The sequence below is a fragment of the Chelmon rostratus genome, chromosome 12, assembly GCF_017976325.1.
Source record: "Chelmon rostratus isolate fCheRos1 chromosome 12, fCheRos1.pri, whole genome shotgun sequence".
Classification (NCBI taxonomy): Eukaryota; Metazoa; Chordata; class Actinopteri; order Chaetodontiformes; family Chaetodontidae; genus Chelmon; species Chelmon rostratus.
In genome coordinates this window covers 3,285,506-3,305,931 of record NC_055669.1, presented here as the reverse complement: position 1 = coordinate 3,305,931, position 20,426 = coordinate 3,285,506, and the positions used below count along the sequence as shown (strand labels likewise).

Genomic DNA, 20,426 nt, shown 5'->3' with positions numbered 1-20,426 from the left:
ACGTAATGTAGCACAGGAATAAAAGAAAGCAAGAAAGAAAGAAAAAAAAAATCCTTTTTTCAGTTTATGGTTTCATTAGCTCAGTCTAACAACTGTGACCAGGTTAATTTTTTTAATTCATTTACTTGAGTAACTTTTTAACTCCTTTAGGGTAGGTGCTATGTGTCATCTGAAAAACTATTATCCATCATGTATTCCATCCCTGCTTCACATGTGAATTGACTAGTTTGACAATCTAAAACATTCGTTTGCCCCCACCCCCCTAGTGTAACAGTGCTGTGTTCTGTTAAACAAACGATGGATTTTAAATATTTAAAGTCTGATGCTCTGTATATCTGTAGGCTGACAGTCGCCCCTTCCTGTTTTCTCCATTTTTGTCCTAGTTGGGGTAGGTGGAGTGACATCCTGGCTCATGGTCGCTTCAAGCGACCCCTGAAGGAGACCGATGTGGAAACAATCTGCCGAGCCCTCCTGGCCTACTGCCTGCTGCATTACCGTGGTGACGAGAATATCAAGAGCTTCATCTGGGACCTGATCACCCCAAGTGAAGATGGGACCACCAAGACGCTGACCAACCACTCTGGTAACACACACATGCTGTATATACCTGATTACACCATGGACACAGACTATATACTGTATTTGTTTTAATCTGGGATTACACCAGCAGAACATGTTAAATCTAAGAATGAATGTACAATTAATGAGAAGCTAGAAAGTAATGGACTAATAATGCAACTAATTTTAAAACAATATGGAAGTGTTCTCATTTCATATCAGTTGTAGGGTTGATAGGTGGGTGAGAAGGTTGAGTTGGCTGGCAGTTACTGGGGTATTTAAAGGAAAGTGGATTACTGGGCTACATAGCTTTAGTGGGACTTCATATGGGAACCCTTTGGTTGACACTTTTAACTTTTCTGTACCTGAGTTTCGGTTTAATACATTGATCCTTTTTTCTTTTTTTAATCTTCCTTTGAAAAATATAATTGTTTTTAAATTCAAGAAAACACACCACCAAGTTTTCTAATGTCCAAAAAAAAGAAACTGCACAAGGACCTCGCCAAAATAAAATACAAGATTTGAATCTGACCAGACATTTAATGACAGCTTGAGGGACTTCACAGCTTTACTGGACACATTTAAGGCGGCGTTGAAGTTCGGTACTCAGCCCTAATCCCAGTCAGTGCTACCGTATTTAAATGACTGAGCCTAGCAACGTTTTGGATTAATGTTGTTGGCGCTGTGTAAAGACACAAAATAGACATTGAGCCCTGTTCGATCAAGATGTACAGCTTGTCATTTGTCACCACCTTTTCTCTCTGTCCCCCTCTCTACAGGTCTCTCTACCCCAGTTCCTCGGGGCAGGAAGGGCAAGAAGGGAAAGCCTCCAGCACCGCCTCCACAGACTCCAAGAGCTGATTGGCTGGCCAGCTGCAATCCCGACCATTTATTGCAAGAGGACAGCTACAAGAGACACCTGAAACATCACTGTAACAAGTATGACTTTCTCATTCTCTCTCTCGCACACAAAAACACACTCACCTGAAACAACATGGTATCTAGTCTCTAACACATTTCTTTCAGGGGCGATTAACTGTTTATGAAAGGATTATTGGTCAAGTAAGTGTTCACATAGTGGAAACTTGTGAATGTTCAGGATACTAATGTGACTTAAAAACCAAAACATGGATGCAAGTGGTAGGAGTGATGGTTGTTGAGTCTGGCCTTACGTCTCACACACAGATGCAACAGTCTCCCTGTTTTACTCCTCACACACACTCACACAGACACAGACAAACACACACATATTCTTGTTTGCTCTGTGGTCAGCTCGCTCTCCTGTTGTCAGGGAGATATGCTTCCTTGCCCTCTCGATTCAATTCCAAGATTTTTTTTTTTTTTTCTTCTTGAGGGGCAAGTGTGTGTGTGTGTGTGTGTGTGTGTGTGTGTGTGTGTGTGTGTGTGTGTGTGTGTGTGTGTGTGTGTGTGTGTGTGTGTGTGTGTGTGTGTGTGTGTGTGTGTGTGTGTTTGTGTGTGTGTTTGTGTGTGTGTTTGTGTGTGTGTTTGTGTGTGTGCGTGTGTGTGTGTCTGGCTGTGTGCCAGGCCAGGTGCAGGCAGACCTGTTGGAAGTGGGTGAAAGACACACACACACACACACACACACACACACTTGGGGGTGATTATGTGGTGCCATCTGCTAGGCTGGAGCACAGCGTTGTGTGGCTAATCAGGCCTGGCACATTGATGGATGAGCACACACAGCCTGCCAACAAACACACACACTGCAACTTGTGATGCCATTGATGCACAAACACACACACACACACACACTGCAGAATGAGTTGCAAATGACTGTCTTTATACCCCCCCCCCATGCCTCTCCAAACTTTCTGTTCCCTCCTTTCCAGCACAGCTTTCTGTCCTCTCTATTCTTTTCCTCTCTACTCCTCCCACTCATCTCCTCCTCCAACCCCCCCCCATCTTCTTCTGTCTTCTGCTCCAAACGCTGTGATTGGCATTAAATCCTGGTGACAAATCTGGTGACAAATGTTTACAGTGAAGCAGATCTCCCAGATAGTAACATTTCCAATGTCAGGAGATCAATTCTGACTCCCATTCTTGAGCTGTGACTGAACTGATTCATTTTAGTGGGGAGGTGCTAGAAAAATAACTGACCACAAACATCTGTAATTTGTACCGAGTGAAGATGACGATCTAGTTGAAGACAGTGCTGAAATGCAGTTTTGAATTATAGTTCAGTATTTCAACAAAATAATACCTCGAGACATTTTCTATTTGAATACTGCTCCCATCCATTTCTTACTTCATTATATCCTCCAGTAGAATGAGGCCAGTGACAAAATGATCAGATATCAAATCTGACTTTAGAAATATTATGTGTGAATTTTAGAAATAACATGAATACAGCATAATATATTGTCCTTATTTGCATTAAATGCTTGTCAAAATTACTGTAGAAAAACCGGCCTGGGTCAGGGTGATCTTTAGATCTGAAACAATTGGCCAATCAATCGAGTAGTCAGTCAACAGAAAATAAATCCTTAACAGTGTATGTAATTGATAAATCATTCAAGTAATTATCCAGCAAAAAGACCAAAGATTTTACATCACTGAACTTGATATGGGTCTTCGGGCTTTGGACTTCTGGTCAGACAAAACAAACAATTTGAAGTTGTCACATTAGGATCTGGGAAATGATAACAGGCATCTTTCACTGTTTTCTGTTGTCTTATAGAGAACATTTTAAATTGATTATTGCCAAAAATAATTCAGTTAACTCATAATGGAAGTAGTCATTAATTGCAGCCCTCGTCATCTTTTTAGGACAATTTTACTAACTTTGCCTTGTTTTTGCAGAGTGTTGCTGAGGGTGAGGATGCTGTATTATCTGCGACAGGAAGTCATAGGCGACCAGGCTGAACGCATCCTGGAAGGAGCTGACTCAAGGTTAGTAAACAATTTCTACATGTCTTCATATTAGTGTCTCTCTCACCTATAGGCTGTGTAAAATAAAGGCGTAGTCTCCGTGGCTGAAGAGCCACTGTGAAGCTCAGTGACAGTGGTTCTGCCTGACTCCACTGGCTAAATCAAGCTTTAAGTATTAACATAATTTAAAAATTATTTAAAAATTCACCCCCTGTACACTTGTGAAGAATGACAAAATTAGGTTTAGAGACTAAAACCATTTTTTGTACCATGCTGTAAACACGTTTAATTCTGCTGTACAGTGAGGCATTTCAGTATGGGGGTCTATGGAGATTGATTTGCTTTTGGAGGAACCTCAATTGGCCATACAAGGAACTGCAGTTTTTGGCATTTGGGGTTCTGTGTTGTCTTCAATTTTCAGCCCCGGAGATTGCTTTAACCACATCTTCCGACCCTAGAGAGGACTGATTCAGTGCTACAGACCTCTGTAGGGTAGAAGATTTTTTTATTGTTAACATAACTGATGTAAAAAAAGATGTGCCTGCACAGACAGAAAACAAACTCCATGTTCTTTTTTTTGTGATGTCGAACTCAGAATGGCGCCTCTGGCTTTACAACCTGTGTTCATGCATCATTTTCTGATGAGAATTTGTAACTTGTCCAAACCTCCTGAAGTGTCAACAAGTTCAGCAACCGGATATTAATTCCAAATACATAAAAACACATCGCATATCCTCTGCACCAGAGGATTTTTTCTCAAGCACAAGAAACTAGGTAATAACAGTCAATGGAGAGGCTTTTCTATATGGAATAAATCATGAAAGTGAGTTGAGAGATGGATATTTATATGAATATGTGATTAATTATTACTAGGGTGTATTTCTGTCTGTTCTAGTGGCCTCTTTGGCATGGTTCTTCCTATTCTGAAGAACATTCAACACAGTTATTTTTTCAGGGGAAAATTAGCTTGTTATTGCAATTTTGACCCATTTAAGTTTGCCCCCCCTCCAACCCCCCCACAGGCTATTGATTATCATCATTTGGCACAAGGCCTTACAGTCAATGCAGGGTTGTTTTACTGAAGGTTAACTATACTGCTCACCTTGAGTGTTTTTGCTCATTCTGACAACTCCTTCACTGCTTCCTCCTTCTTTCCTCTGTCACGCCATACTTGCCATCTGTCCATCTCTCCTTCCCTCTCTGCAGTGCCTTTTAGTCTCTCATCATGTCCCATCCCCCTCTCATCACCCTTTCACCCAGATGTGAATGCATTTATAATGTGGAGCACGTGCACTTCATGTTGATCTCTCCCATTCCCTCCCCTCTGTCTCCCTCCCCCCTCAATGGCTACTGTGACAGACCCCTGTGTGTGTCTGTGTGTCTGAATGTGTCTCTGTGTGTGTGTCTCTGTGTGTGTCTGTGTGTGTCAGTGCCTGCCAGACGTGAGCATACGGGGTGCCATCGTGCCAACATATGCCAGGGGGATTTAGCATGCCAGTCTTGGCGCGCACACGTATGTGTGTGTGTTTGTGTGTGTGTGTTTGTGTGTGTGTGTATGTGTGTTGCCAAGACCGAGGATGCTGCTGTTTGCAGAGATAAGGGACCGTTTCCCTGGTTTCTTCTCTCCTCCTGTCACCCTCTGTCTTTCTGCTTCCATTGTGTATTGCACCCTTTCTCTCTTTAACTAGCTGCAAACACCATTTTCTACTTTCCATAATGGGGGGGGTCGGTGGCGGGGGGGGGGGGGGGGGGGGGGGGGTCGGTGGCACAACATAGGATTTATCGTGCAAAAACCTTAAACCATTCTCAGTTTGTCATTTACGCGCATAAATAGTTCTGTTCTTGACCAGATAACTGTTTTTTGTTGAACTCTGGTCATTTTATCAGGATGTGCACTAAGTAGGTGCACTTAAAGGAGCACTCTACTGATTTAGCATTGCATTCCCTACTACGTTGTTGTCTTATGATGGACAGTTTTTTAAAGGATCACAATCTATGCAGTTGAACCAGATAAATTACCCTTTTATTCCACGCATTCCTCTTCTCAAAAATGCCTACATTACCCACAATGCAATTTGGTTGGAGGTTTAAGTTATGCTAGTGGTGGCTCAAGCTGAGATGAAGGCTACAGAGGTCTACTTGAGGCAGTTTATCAGACTTGACACAGCTCCCTCTGGAGCCGCTAAAGGCTTTACACAACTTCTTTCATCTTTGCAGTACTGCTTCCCCTGCACCTGGAAACAGACTTTGATGTGTAAAATTGGTGGCTACTAAGATTTTCCTTTTTTACTGTTCTAGTTTAGTACAGTGTCATTACGTAATGACTAATTAAATAGTATTAGAAGCTGAATAAGGGTTGGAAGTGTTGACAAACTCTTGGTGAAAATAGTGATAGTAGAAATGGTGGGTGTAGGAATATGATGCTAGGGAGGCATCGTCATACTTTAAGTCAAATTTCTGGTCCCACAAACACTCGTGGAGCCATACTAACTTGATCAGAAAATACTGTAAGAATATTCCAGTGAAGCGCACAGGCAACAAAGCAGACAGCGTTTTTATATTGATGGTTCTGAGCATTTATGACTGTGACTTGGGAGGAAAACTGAATTATTTATTTTAATGCAGTTTTGGACCCACTTTTAAGCTTTTGCCCCGGTCCACATACTGTAAACACTACACTGTCGTATCCTTTTCACCTTCAGTTTTCAACTTCTCAAATGTCCCGAGTTATTTCCATCTTGACATTTTCATGGTAACTAAACAGAAGGCAACAAGCAGTACTTCCTGTTTAGATCATTTTCCATTTTCGTCTAGTTTCAGTAACTTGCAGCTCAGTCAAAAAGGGAAGGGCAAATATTTAGATTTATTCATAACAAGGAGACACTTTGAGGATATCGGAAGTGCAGTTGCACAAGTTAACTGACAAGACTGTAAGTAGAATACAACACACAGCTTAAAATGCTGCTTGTACGTTAATACTCCTTAAATATTTTGCGTATTTGTTTTTAATCTCCCATTGGCAGCTGACAGCTTTTTCCAATTCGATTACAGTGCAAATGGCTCATAATCTGATCTCCTCTTTTCTCTGTTCTGAATTGAAATGCAAGAGTGATGCCTAACTGAAGCAAATTGAACACACACAAACAATTTAGTTTGATTATCAGTGATTTGATATGTTTATCTCTGCCACAGTGAGCTGGATATCTGGATTCCCCAGCCGTTCCATGCCGAGGTCCCAGCTGACTGGTGGGACAGTGAGGCCGACAAAGCCCTGCTCATTGGTGTCTTCAAACACGGTGAGAAACACACAGCAGCATCCACACATACTCCTTGTATAGATCCCTATCTTCCAACATGGCAGCCTCAACACAGTGAATACAAAATGAACATAACACTCACGCACGAACAGGCACACACACACACACACAAACACTGCTAACATGTCAGCACCTTCAGATACACACGCAGACGCCCCAGTAGCCTCCAACCCAGTAAGGATCATGCAAGCAGTCACCCACATCACATTCAAACTGGGTGAGGGTGCACACACACAAACACATCCCACCCACTTCTGCTGCCACTGGTTGATTGGTGTTGCTATGGCAATAGCGGTACGCAGCTGGCAGGCTCAGTGTGCTATCGGGAGTGTGATTGATGGCTGGTTTCACTACTAGCTACGTGTGCGTCTGCTTTGCAGTGCGTTACAGGTGTTAATATTGTAAACAAAGCTAATCACAGTAAAGTTGAAATAACAAAATATTTTCTCTGTGTTAGCTGTTAACCTGGTTATTTGGATCATTGTTTGGAATAGTTGTGCTAATCTCTAAGTGAGCCATCTTTGAGTGCTGAGTAGGCGACTGAATGTGACTCCCACTGACAGGCCCATGAGGCCGAGTGTTGTGAGTGTGTGTGTGTGTGTGTGCTGCGGATGGAGACCCTCATTCATAGCAATTTGGCATAATTGTCATAATTTTTCCATCATTGCCACCCTCTATGATTCAATTAGAACAGACACACACACACACACACACACACACACACACACAGAGGAATACAAAAGGGCTCACCCATAGTTAATCATAATCCTCATTCACCATGGAGGCCCTTTGGGGGGGGCTTTGTATGAACACACACACACAGGCACAGAAGACAGTGCGTGACACATACACCAAAAAGTGATGGCCTATAAAGGCCCTGATGATTAACGTTTGGCTGCAGGCGCAGACCTGTGTGTGATGCGGTGTGTGTGACAGAGAGACATTTAGGAACAATGCATCACATCTTTGCTAATTGAAATGTGATGGAGAGAAATAAGGAAGGAGGGATGAGTGAAAGGATGAAGAAGAGGTGATGTGGTTCTGTTGTCATATCCTGCTCTTCTCCTTCTTCCTTCTCTCCTCCACTCCTCTCTGCCTCTTGCCTCTCTTCCTTTTCTTTTTTCCCCTCCTTCTTCCCGCTCTTATGCATTTTCCTCTCATTCCTTGCATTTTTTCCCCTCCCCAATCTCTCATCTCTCCTTCCCGATGTGTCTCAGTAGGATCTGCACATTCTAATCTGTTCTGCCTGAATGCCCCTAACGGACAAACACACACACAATTTCTCATACCTACTAGCTCACTTTCACAGACGCCATGACACACACACTTTTTGCTCCTTTCTCTCTCTCTCTCTCTCTCTCTCTCTCTTTCTCTCTCTTTCTCTCTCTCTCTCTCTCTCTGTGTCTCTCTCTCGCTCTCTCTCTCTCTGACACAAATGAGCACCTGCAGGCTCACTTGGATAAGCACACACACACATACAGGACGGAGGCGAGTGTACATACACACACACACACACAGGCTGTCTGTCTTGTCAGCAGCTGGCTCCTGGGGTCTGCCCTTCTGCTGCTGTTTTTGTCTACTCCTTCATTTAATATTGGATGTTGTGTGTGTCTGTGCATGCGTGTGTGTGTGTGTATGCGTTAAAATGCGTGTGTGGCATCATGTCTGTCTAGAAGTGAGCTCCAAGCAAAACTTTTTTTCACCCTTCCTTCTAGTAGTTGCCTTTAACGGTGTGTGTTGACCAATAGCTGTTTTTGAAGCTACATTGTCCCATTGCTGATTGGCTACTGATTGAAGTCCACTTTATAGCCTGTACACCTCCAGACATTCCAGGCTTCCATATTTCTCATCTGTTTTTGTCTTCCTCTTCAGGCTATGAGAAGTACAACTCGATGCGAGCTGACCCCGCCCTGAGTTTCTTGGAGAGGGTGGGCATGCCGGACGCCAAGGCTATCGCCGCTGAGCAGAGGGGCTCCGACATGATGGCAGATGGCGCCGAGGGGTAAGAGAGCAGGCTTGACTCACCAAGAAGCAGCTTCTTAGCTCCCCCCTTCCCTTTAGTATTATTTTGCTTGGTTTTTACTCTTCATCCCTCTGTGATTTGTCTCATTTTAATACCTTTTCCAGTCTCTTCTTCTTTCATTTTCCAGTCTCAGCACTTCAGAATGTACTCAGAATGTTTGCAGTTAAAAATAAATGGTTTTTCTTTAATGCAAAAAGGCAAATGCCATGAATTGTCCAGTTTCTCCAAAAGATGTGAATGAAAGCAGGTGCAGGCCACATATTTGTTTCTGATGTACTTCATTGTTTATACTGCTGCCAACTTAAATGTAGTTTATCAATGTCTTACCTTACTCTGAATTATCCTAATGTATTGGATTTCACCAAAAAAAACATGATGGAATAGACGTTTCCTTATTTTGTTTTGTCTCCTAATTTCTTGCCATTTCATCTTCTATTAATCTTCTCTTTCTTTTCTTGCTGTGTTGTTCGTGCTTCATATAATGAAACTTCAACAGTCTGTGCCTCCATGAAATGAAAATCTTGAAATCCTTGCCTTTCCCTCCAACCTTTACAGTGAGGATGAGGATCCAGAGTACAAACCACTGCGGATGCCTTTCAAAGATGACATGGATGACTTCACCAACTCCCCACTGGATGACAAAGATGACACTGTGGAAGGTGAAGCTGAAGGTAAACTTTGAATTCATCCAGACACAGAGGGAGAGGGTGAGAGGTGTTCTAAAAAAAGAATAATTTAAAAGTCGTTTAACAGAACACAGTTTTTTGGGAAAATGAACTTTTAGTGGGGAGAAGGTGAGAAGGCGTTTCAGGAAATAAAACATGCAGTCATCTTTAAACACCATCCACAACAACAACCTTATACAACCCTGCAAAATCTCTCCAGTAGATTGAAATCCTTTAGCACAAAAATGACAAGTTTATTGAAACAGCAAAACTGAGCAAGCTTTCTCTGACTGTTGAAATGTCACGTGATCACTGATTTTTGCTACAACTTGGTCTGGACTGGACTGTCAGTCCACTTGCCTGTTAAAGAAATCTGAAAAATCTCAAGGCCCAAAAAACAAGGTGCAAAGTGTAAACTCATAATAAGATGACACTGACAGCTGTTCCTGTATGCCTTCAAGTAGTTCCTGCAGTAACCGCACTGTTGGTTAACAACACGCTGTGCAGTTGTGACCCTTATGAAAATACTACAGGCTTGACATTCACTTCAAGCCTTTACTCCAAAAATAAAGAACAAGTGGTGAATGACAGCGCATCTTTCTCTTCTTCATCCCTCATTCCCTCTGTTCTCTCCTCCATTGTAGCTAAATCAGGTGAAAATGGTCAAAGTGTGCCTGCTGTGGGCGGAGCTTCAGGCTCCAATGAGCGTCTGTATTGGCCAGCAGCCTCAGCTCTGACTGCCCGTCTCCGGCGCCTCATCACAGCCTACCAACGCTCCAACCGCAGAGAGCAGCTCCGCCAGGAGGCCCTCAACCGGCCTGATGGTCGCAGACGAAGACGCAGGGAGTTCCTGCCTTCCATCGCCATGGTTACCGATACAGGTGGAGGGGCAACTTACATCCAAGATGGAGCAGGGGTGTTCATGGCAGAAGGAAGCCCTTATCTGACTAAAGGAAACGCTTACTTTACCAAAGGTGGTCAGTTCATGCCAGAGGCGTCAGTGATGACCTCCAGCTCCCTGATGGCTGATGGAGCTATGTACTACAAAGAGAGAAGACAAAGGTAGTGTTGTATTTAATGTTTATTGAACACTTGTGTACAGATACATGAGAAAATGTAATAATGGAATAACCCTCCAGTATATTCCACCATACAGACAGCCTTCACATATGCCAGAGATCATCATGACATGACATGTGATCAGCTATCACGCTACTTTTGGTAGTTGAACTTGTTCTCACACTTCTGTTTTTTGTTTTTTTCTGTCAGATGGACTCGTCGTGAAGAGGCTGATTTCTACCGTGTGGTGTCCACTTTTGGAGTTGTTTTTGATACCCAGCGTCAGAAATTTGATTGGACACAGTTCAGGGCCTTTGCTCGGCTGGACAAGAAAACGGATGAGAGCTTGGAGAAATATTACTACTCATTCATTGCCATGTGTAAACGGGTCTGCAGAATGCAGGTCAAGACTGAAACAGGTAAGAGGAAACATTGATTGAGGTCACTGGGAGGCAGAAAGATGGCTTTACATCTATATGTATTGTACAGCTGTTCAGTCACTAAAATAACAACTTTGAGGTTAAATAAAAGGAGAAAAACTGTCTCACATGTTGTGATTTGCTTATGGAGGACTGTCTCTGTCTTTTACCTCATCAGAACTCCCAGACCCAACCCTGATCATCGACCCCATCACAGAGGAGCGTGCTTCTCGCACTCTGTACCGCATCGAGTTGCTCCGCCGCATCCGAGAGCAGGTCCTCCCGCATCCGCTGCTGTCTGAGCGCCTCAAGCTCTGCCAACCATCTCCAGACCTCCCGGAGTGGTGGGAGTGCGGCCGCCATGACCGGGACCTTCTTCTGGGGGCCTCTAAGCATGGCGTAAGCCGGACAGATTATCACATCTTAAATGACCCGACCTTGGCCTTTCTTGAGGCCCACCAGCGCTTTACCAGCCAGCGAGGGGCTGGCGTCTACGTTGGAGCCCAGGGAGACATTCCCAAAACTGCGGTGGGAGCAGCAGAAAGCACCCCTGCACCCCTACTCACACCCACAGAGCTGGCAAGCGCCGCAGCTGCTGCCAAAATTGCTGTTAATGCAGCAAAAGAGGAGGAGGGAGAAGGGAAGGAGGTGAAGACCGAGGAAGGGAAAGCAGAAGTGGAGGTGAAAATGGAAACAGAGGGGGGAGATGCCAATGACATTCCATGTACCAAGACTGAAACTCCTGATGAACAGAAGGAAAATGAGGGAGAGGTCAGAGAAGGGAAAACTGAAACCACTGCTTCACCGAAGAAAGACGTGAAGAAAGAGGAGGAGGCACAGCCAAAAGTAGAAAAAGAGGAGCAGGAAGAGCAAAAAGAGGAGGATCATGGAGAAGGAGAAAAGACTTCCAAGCCAGCAGATGACCAAGACAAAGATCTATCAGAAGAGAAGAAGAGCTCGACTTCTGTTGACCCTGTCTGGGACCAGAAGGAGATGAAGACTGAGCTCGAAGAACATCCTGACTCCTCCCCTAAAGCCCAGCCAGGCCACAAGGCTGCTGAGGAGGAAGATGGAGAGGAGAGAGAGAACCCTGAGTCTCCTAAATCTCCAAAGTCAGCCGACACAGAGAAAAGCCCAGAGGAGGAAGACGAAGAGAGGCTGGATGAAGACGACAAATCAGAGAAATCCTCTCAGGCTGAGGGTAATGGTTTCTTCCTCTGACATTGGCTTGGGGGGGAGTCATTGATCACAGTGGGGACTGTTTTTAAACTTTAGATTTGGTTTACCTGAAAGATGATGACATTAAGTCCTAAATAGAGTTTCTACCCAACATAGATGTCTCAAATGTCTACTGTAACTGTACTCTTATTTATTGTAATGACTTTTGTTGACCAGTTTATTTGTCCTGGTTGTCAGTTGTCGTCAGTGCTGAGGCTGCACTCTGTCAGAGGCTTATTTCTGGTGTTTCCCTCATGACTCAGTGTTTTAATGAGTCTAAGTTTCAGGGGCGAGAGGATAAAATGAGTTTTGATCCCTTGATAATGACTTGGAAACCCTTTTAAATGAAGAGTGGCAACATGACTTTCCCTCTCTCCACACAGCGAGTGCTGCGTCAGAGCAGAAGAACTTTGATGAGGAGAGTATCGCGTCTGTGAGCACATCAGCCCAGAACGAAACCAGAGATGGGTTCTGCCCCGACGACCTGCCAGAAACTTCTGCACTGCAGGCCTTACAAGACCGCGCCTATAGCTTCTCATTCTGGCCGAAGGTTAGTCTCAAATAGTAGCCAACATGGACAAATATACACCAGTCGCTAATAAATCTTTATCTTTAATCAAGGTGGGTGGTTCTTGGTAATAATTCAAATATACTAATATATTATAAAAACAGGGAAAATAGGAATTATGGCCATGTCTCTAATGTAAGCCTGTAAGGTTTAAATAAAGTACTTTCTAGAATACTCCATCACCTCTCTCCACCCCTCAGGATCGAGTGATGATCAACAGGATGGATAACATCTGCGAGGCCATCCTTAAGGGCAAGTGGCCTGTCAACAGACGCCACATCTTCGACTTCCCCAGCAACCTGTTGCCAGGGCATGGCTCCACAGTAACCGCAGCGGCCGTAGCCACGGCGACTGAGAGCCCGCTGCAGAGGCGGAGCCTGGCTGAGCTGACGATGGCTGGCATACATACACCTTACAGTGGGAGTGATGATAAAACACTATCCCCACAGGTTCATGTGAGTGTTTGTCCACATAAACACAGAGAAAAGCCTAATGCATTTTTTGATATGAACATAATATTTTTTTAAATCTTTTCAGAAACTTTATTTTACCTGAGTTATCCAAAACAAAGAACTAGTTTTAAGACCCAGATACTTTAAGCATTAATAGGAATATGGCAATTTTGCTTCTACAATTAGACTGTTTGCATTCTGTCTTTGTAAATAAAGACACTGCTGATGTCAAGCTCGCCGTTACGATGCTGTTGTTAGTTAGACACAGGTGTAACCGATGACCTAATGTTGCAGGAGGATGCTCTGAGCCTGACAGTGCCTCGACAGAGGAGGCGGAGGAGGAGGAAGATTGAGATTGAGGCGGAGAGGGCAGCCAAGAGACGTAACCTGATGGAGATGGTGGCTCAGCTCAGAGAGAGCCATGCTGCTGCAGAGTCCCAGAGCCAGGCTATAGACCTCACCAAGGTATTCACATAAGCTCACACAGTCACACTCAATCCGTTAGTATGCTTCAGTGGTGTCTGTCAGTCTGTCTATCATCTCCCATGTATAACTGTATGCTCAAAGACTTTTTTTTTTTACAATTTTATTGACTGCTCTGTTTTATACCACTTAAGACTGCTGTAATCACAGTTTTACGATATAATAACACAGCAAAAGGCATTTCCAGCTGTTGACTAAAACAAGACTGACCTCGTCTGTCGAGGGCTATAATTTGGCCTTTATCCTGGCTCCAAAACTAACATCCAAAGAAAAGTTTGGTCTCATCTTGAACAGCACCTGCTCTTAATTCTAAATCTGATAAGTTGTGATCCACTGAAGTTAGGCACGATGCGAGATGAATAAATCCCCCTTTTTTTGTTATGTGTTTATCTTGAGCCAGGAGGGACAACTGAGAGATAAAGACAAAAGGGGTTTTATTTTGTATGGTGTGTTAAGTTAACACAGTTCTATGAACCCAGGATGCTCAGTTACAATACCATTACACAATTCTCTGCATCTTAAAAACTGCAACTATACAATAGAAACCCACTGCTTGCATCTGGCAGTTGTGGTGGCATTGCAGCAGGTGCCTCACCATCCTTCACCTTCCTCTGTTTTAGCCAAATACATGATGGTAATTTTTACATTCAAAGTTGTGTTTATCAGATAAAACTGATCTGGTTTGTTGTTTAGGGTATGCATCATCACCACAAGGCCTCTCCCTCATTGGCCGGCTTCCCCAGTGCCCTGGTGACAAGCACCTCCCTGAAAGCACAGATGGAGTTGCTGCAGCAAGCCCCACCCTCCGGACACAGAGCCAACGGTTCCTTGGAGGCTGACTTGCCTATCATGAGGAGGAGGCGGGGCCGCAGGAAAAATGTGGAGGGCCTGGAGCTGCTGTTCATGGGCAACAAGAGAGCAGGAGGGGTATGGAGTGTTTGTGCGTTTTAATGGGCAGTAAAGTTGTCAGCATTGCACCAACACTTAAAATACAAGTATCTTCATTCAATGTGTTTTTCCTTCTCCCCATTCTGTGTCCCTCCTGGACATTCAGGATGATGCTGAGGAGACAAAGGCTTCAGGTGTGGAGGGTGGTCAGGGTGCTGGCACTGCCCACAGACCCCTCACTGTCCCCGAGCAGAGCCCCAGTGCCAGATCTCTCGCTTCTGGCAGTCTGGAGCAGGAAGAGACAGCAGTTTCCAACAAAGAGCTGGGAGAGTGGCTGAGGCAGCACCCAAAATACACCATGGACATGGCTGGATTCACACCAGTACGTCAGCCTTTGTTTTTCTTCATTCAGTTTTCCTCTTAATCTTAAGATGGATGAAGTTTATACTGCAGGTTTTCTCCAGTTTAATCTTGCTTTCTTCTTGTTCAGTAGTCTTTTCTCTAAGCCGCGAGTTATTCACACCTACCTTTCTGTTTTTGTCTTCGCTCCTACAGAAGAGCGAGGAGTTACTGCTGTCTCAGTTTTCTAAGCCCAAGCAGAAGCGCCATCGCTGTCGAAACCCCAACAAGATCGACATCAACACCCTGACTGGAGAAGAGAGAGTGCCTGTGGTCAACAGACGCAATGGACGCAAGGTGAGCTGTCATACATCAGGATTCTCCATTCGAAACAGCAACGTAGTACAAAGTGTAGCACACGCTTGTCAAGGTTACTCTGTACATGTTGAAACTCTGTCTCTCTACATGAATCAATTTTCCAAGAGAAACTCATTTCATCTTCCTGTTCCTCAGATGGGTGGTGCCATGGCTCCACCAATGAAAGAGCTTCCCAGATGGTTACTGGAGAATCCAGAGTTTTCTATTGCCCCTGATTGGACAGACATCGTCAAACAGTCGGTTAGTGACCAAAACAAAACCTACAAACAGATTCATCTTTGTGTCATATTAATTTCACTGCTAAAAAAAATTGGTGGTTGCATTATTGTTTCCTTGTGGCCCCTCTGGGCCCAACTTTCACTGATTTCCATCTTGGCATTCTTTTGCGAGTTGAACTTGTTTTCTAAACTAAAATCCTCTTCCACACAGGGTTTCCTTCCCGAAGCCATGTTTGACCGCCTTCTCACCGGCCCTGTTGTCAGGGAGGAGGGCGTCCGTCGTCGGGGACGACGACCCAAATCTGAGATTGCCAAGGCAGCCGCCGCCGCCCAGGCAGCGGCAGCAGCTCAGGCTGCCCAGGCATCACTGGCCTCTGCTGCCTCATCTGCAGGTATAAACCACGGCTAAAGCAACCAGTTAGCACACATGTGTTTACTTGATTTTCACCACATTATTTTAATAACCCCTCGACATGTTCTGAGGAGATGGGAGCCATTTAACTTCATAGCAGATAGCGAGTATGTTTACACTGCATGTAGCTTCATTTTAACCCTGTCTGTGTGTGTGTGTGTGTGTGTGTGTGTGGGTGTGGGTGGGTGTGGGTGCAGGAGGCATCAACCCTCTGCTGTTGAACAGTCTGTTCGGAGGGATGGACCTGTCATCCCTCCAGAGCCTCCAGTCTCTCCAGTTGGCTGCTGGTCTGATGGCCTTCCCTCCACCCACCGACCCAAAGCAGGCAGCTGCCAGTGCCGCCGCCGCCGCCTCCATGCTGCCCCTCATGCTGCCCGGAATGGGAGGCCTGCCCAACATGGCCACCACCCTCCCCAACATGTTCAGTCTAGGCGGGCTGTTTGGCAGTAGCCTGGCGACGGCCGCCGCCGCAGCATCCAACTCAACCGTCACTGCCGCATCAGGGAACACCAACGGAACGATGGAGGGAGAGAGCAATGATGTGGTGACGACCAAGAGGAAGAGAGAGGCAGAGGAAAAAGAAGATGGAGAAGATTGCGATGAGGTGGGAGATGAGGAGGAGGAGGAGGCTGAGGGAAATGAGGGAGGCGTGAAGAAGGCAAAGAAGAAGAAGGAGAAAGAGGGTGAGGGAGGGGCAGAGAAAATGGAGAAATCAGCTAACAATGTCCCTGCAGCTCCTCAGATTCCAGCTGCTGATTCGTCAGCGGAGGCATCCATCAACGGCGATGCAGCAGCACTGTTGGCTGCAGCCGGCATGTCTGCCAATTCTCTGGCATTCAACCCCTTCCTCCTCTCCACCATGGCCCCTGGCCTCCTCTACCCCTCCATGTTCCTACCTCCAGGCCTCGGGGGGCTCAGCCTGCCCGGCTTCCCCACTGCCTCCACCTTGGCCGAGCTGCAGAGCGCCATGGCCGGAGCCCTGGGGGGAAATGTCGTGACCGCAAACCCCCCTAGAGACAAGGAGGAGAAGAAGGGGGGGCTGAAAGCTACAGGGGAGGAGGAGGAGGAGGAGGATGATGAGGAGGAGGGAGGAGAGAGTGACTTGGCTGAGGAAAAGGAGGGGTGCGTGGAGGAGGAGACGAGAGGTGAGGATTCAGCCCTGGAGGATGGAGGGATGGGAGGAGAGCAGGAGGCAGCGGGCTCTCCACAGAAGGACAAGAGTGACTGAAATAAAACACAGAACTGACTGGCCTTGGACATTTCCTCACCTCTGACCTCCCCTTTTTCTCCCCCTCACCACGTTTACACGCCTCCACCAGAAATATCCAAACTATTATGAATCCTGTTTTTTTTTTTCTTTCCATTGTTGTTGATGATTTCTCTCTCACTCTTTGTTTATTTTTTTTTGGCCAGGTATATTTACTATGCGTCAGAGAGGACGGGGTGTGTGTCAAGTGAAATCTCTCTGATAGATAGTGTAGTCAGGGAATATCCTCACAGCCGCTCGCTCTGAGCTCGGCTCCTCTTCAAAGACTGTTTGTCTCTCTCTGGTTGGCCTGTGTGCACGGTTCACAGTGCACACTTCTCTCCCACAATCCCTCAAATAGGACTTCACGAGGTTCCACTAGTACTATTATTATTATTATTATTATTATTACTGCTGCTTTCAGCTCTCAGATCTTTATTTTTTATTTTTGCTTCCTCCTTCGTCTGGACTGTTTTGTAGTTGTTGGTTATTGGCAGCATCTCATCAAGAAAGAGGAGAAACGCCCGCTAGCTGGCGCTTTTTCTAACATCAGTTCTCAAAAAAAAAAACAGCATTACAGCTAACCTGGCTGTCTGTCTGACAAAGCTGCTGCAGAAGGAATTGTGGGTATTAGGTTGATTGAGCTGTTCTGTTCCAGAGCAGATTTTTTTAGTTCTCACATATCAGACCAGGTAGACTCTGAGGAGGAAAATGAAACCAGACTGGCCTGAAACTCAGTCTCACACACTGACTACCACAACACACAAATATCCCAACACATACTTGATCATTAGCTGCACACACATGCACACTCAGACATTCAGTTTCTGAAGTCCACCACTACACGCACACTAACCCCCTTAACCCTCTCTGTTATGTGACTGTTTCTGGGAGGACTTGTTTTCCTTTGAGTGTGTGTGTGTGCTTGTGCGTGTGCGTGCACACTGAACCAATACTGTTAAACCCAGTCCCACACTGTCTGAATACCAGTCTTGAATCTTTCCACTGCCACATCTGAATCCTGTCTCTCTCTCTCTCTTTTGGAGGCGGCTGGTTTTGGTGCAGGGGTGGCAGGCGGGCTGGGTCTGCCGCCAATCAGGCTTTCTGATTGGTCCGCTTCACGCTGCTAAAACCAGCTGTCCCCATTAGGAGGTTTCTGTGAATGGGTTTGGAGCGGTGGTCCACACAGGGATGTGTTTTTTCAGGTTTATTCTTTAAAGGGGGCACATTAGATGGTTGTTGTTGTTTTTTTTTTCTTTTCCCAGGTCGCTGCAACATTAAAATCCTTTTTTTCCTCGTTTTCCTTCATATCCCGGTAGTTTCAGACCAAGTGCTGCTCCCCAGTGACCTTCTCTTTAAAGACTGTTTCTCTAGTCACACACACTGACACCAGGCCTGGCCAGAACAGGACTGATAACACATTTTCAACAGAGTTGGAAATTCACAAGTTTCTATATGATGTTCAACTCTGGTCGCTGAGTAAGGTTTTGAATGCTTAAAGTGCGAGTGGTGCTTGATTTGTTTCCATTTCTGAAGCCAGTTCAAGTGTCTGAGAATAATCAAGCGCCGCAAGTGGTTCAAATATTTGAAAGTACATTCAAACACACACTGTGGCCAGGTCTTATTAACATTTGCTATCACAGCCAGCCCAGCAGATGCAAAGAGAGAGAACTGGGACGGAGGGGGAGAGAACGGTTCTGGCTCCCTGGAAGACACCCTCCCCATCAAAGACCCCTCGTTCTGCTCTCTAATGCTGAGACAGCAATAACCAAGGCAGCTTTTGAATGTTCCAACATCACTCTCCCAACACACACACACACACACACACACACTATATGAATAACCACAAGTGTCGTATGAATAGAAAAACAAAACTAAAACTGTAAATGATGACAAATAAGTACTGCAATCAATTTTGTCTCACTCTGTTCCTGTTGATGCACTGGTGTTAAAGAGTTAAAATAATCAGGTACCTTTATTACTTAGCTACTTTTCTTGAAAAAAATGGACTTTTTGTTACTTTTAGCCAGCAAGCTGAAGAGCATTACCTCAAAATTCTTATCTAGCCTTGAAGTTTACAGACATACCATGTAAATGTTTTTTTTTCCTCTTTTTTTTTTTTTTTTTTGGTGTTTGTCGTTTTGTTTTTTGGAGACATCATGTATGATGAATTGTAGCTATGATGCTTTTAATAAAAGTGAATCATGATATTCGCCTAGGAAACCAAACCTCAGCTTGAATTTCATTATTTGTTTGTCTTCTGTCCACCTGTACTCTGAGGAACACTTTCTGATGGCACTTGGTGTAACACAGAATGAGGTCAGACTCCAGCGCTCGCAGAAGCAGCTCGTCTAAAATGCAGCTGGCTGATAACGTTTGCTGCTTGCTCACTGGTGTTTTTATCCTGATCGACTGAGTTTTGTGTGTGTAGCCTGAACATGGAGGGTGTTACGTTGCAGACAGACAGTTGGGGAGTATGATCAGTTCCACCCTCCCACCTTACAGCACTGATTACTTTAGATTCTCATTAGGCAGCTGGAGGGAAAACCAGACCGTTAATTAATGAACCAGGAAAAAATGTTAACTCAAAACCACTCCAGAGCATCTGAGCAAACTCAGCTGGTGGAGACTGAGATGTGGTTAAAACTGGAGGAAGCTGCCAAGAGGACCTCGAGCTCAAAGTTGCTTTGTGGAGTTGAAGAGAGTTATGCTATGCATCACTGAGGACTGACATGTTTAAGAATATAGCAGATATGCATTTCCCTCTTCAGAAAACATTTGCAAAGCCACAAACTATCAAGCAGCGTAACAGCACGAGACCATCTGCTGGACTTGATCACTTTGACCTTGTGCTTGTGTGTGAGGTTAAAACACAGAACAGGGTCCCACTCCTAAAAACCCTGCTGCATTGTGCTGCTAGTGGTTGAAAAACTTCACTGGGAACCAACAATTATTTTCTCAAGCCATTAAAAAAAGGTCACAGAAGTGCTTAAGCTTAGCCATGTTATTACTGTGTTTCCATAAGATAATACATTCAGGCCTTTCTCATTTTGCTTCCCTGGCAGAGGTTTTCACTGTGAGGTGCTCCTCCACAGCGACCTGTGGCAGACAGGTGAAAGGGACAGGTGCACATTTTTGGATGTGCACTGTACTCTCCACGAGTATTTTCTCTGATGCCCATAAATCCACTTAGAAATTCTAAAGCAAATGTGCTCCTTATAATTCCACAACTTGCCTGAGAATCATGGGTTTTAAAGGTGTCCACTGATCGTTGTCTATATCCATGAGTTCACG

At 44.9% G+C, this 20,426-nt stretch overlaps 1 protein-coding gene across 1 annotated transcript in view; it reads left to right on the top strand.

Moving 5' to 3' along the window:
* The window catches only part of chd7 (chromodomain helicase DNA binding protein 7), a 79,310-nt gene extending 59,968 nt beyond the window's left edge, over window positions 1-19,342 (top strand). Inside the window, exons 24-41 of the mRNA XM_041948409.1 lie at window positions 384-583; window positions 1,338-1,497; window positions 3,379-3,468; window positions 6,640-6,743; window positions 8,637-8,766; window positions 9,343-9,458; window positions 10,097-10,514; window positions 10,722-10,930; window positions 11,109-12,131; window positions 12,532-12,698; window positions 12,917-13,171; window positions 13,463-13,633; window positions 14,345-14,578; window positions 14,706-14,921; window positions 15,095-15,235; window positions 15,392-15,496; window positions 15,686-15,866; window positions 16,084-19,342. Of these exons, the coding sequence (XP_041804343.1) occupies window positions 384-583; window positions 1,338-1,497; window positions 3,379-3,468; window positions 6,640-6,743; window positions 8,637-8,766; window positions 9,343-9,458; window positions 10,097-10,514; window positions 10,722-10,930; window positions 11,109-12,131; window positions 12,532-12,698; window positions 12,917-13,171; window positions 13,463-13,633; window positions 14,345-14,578; window positions 14,706-14,921; window positions 15,095-15,235; window positions 15,392-15,496; window positions 15,686-15,866; window positions 16,084-17,114 (4,951 nt within the window). The 3' untranslated portion in view covers window positions 17,115-19,342. The remainder of the gene's footprint in view (window positions 1-383; window positions 584-1,337; window positions 1,498-3,378; window positions 3,469-6,639; window positions 6,744-8,636; window positions 8,767-9,342; window positions 9,459-10,096; window positions 10,515-10,721; window positions 10,931-11,108; window positions 12,132-12,531; window positions 12,699-12,916; window positions 13,172-13,462; window positions 13,634-14,344; window positions 14,579-14,705; window positions 14,922-15,094; window positions 15,236-15,391; window positions 15,497-15,685; window positions 15,867-16,083) is intronic.
* The last annotated feature ends 1,084 nt before the right edge of the window (window positions 19,343-20,426 follow it).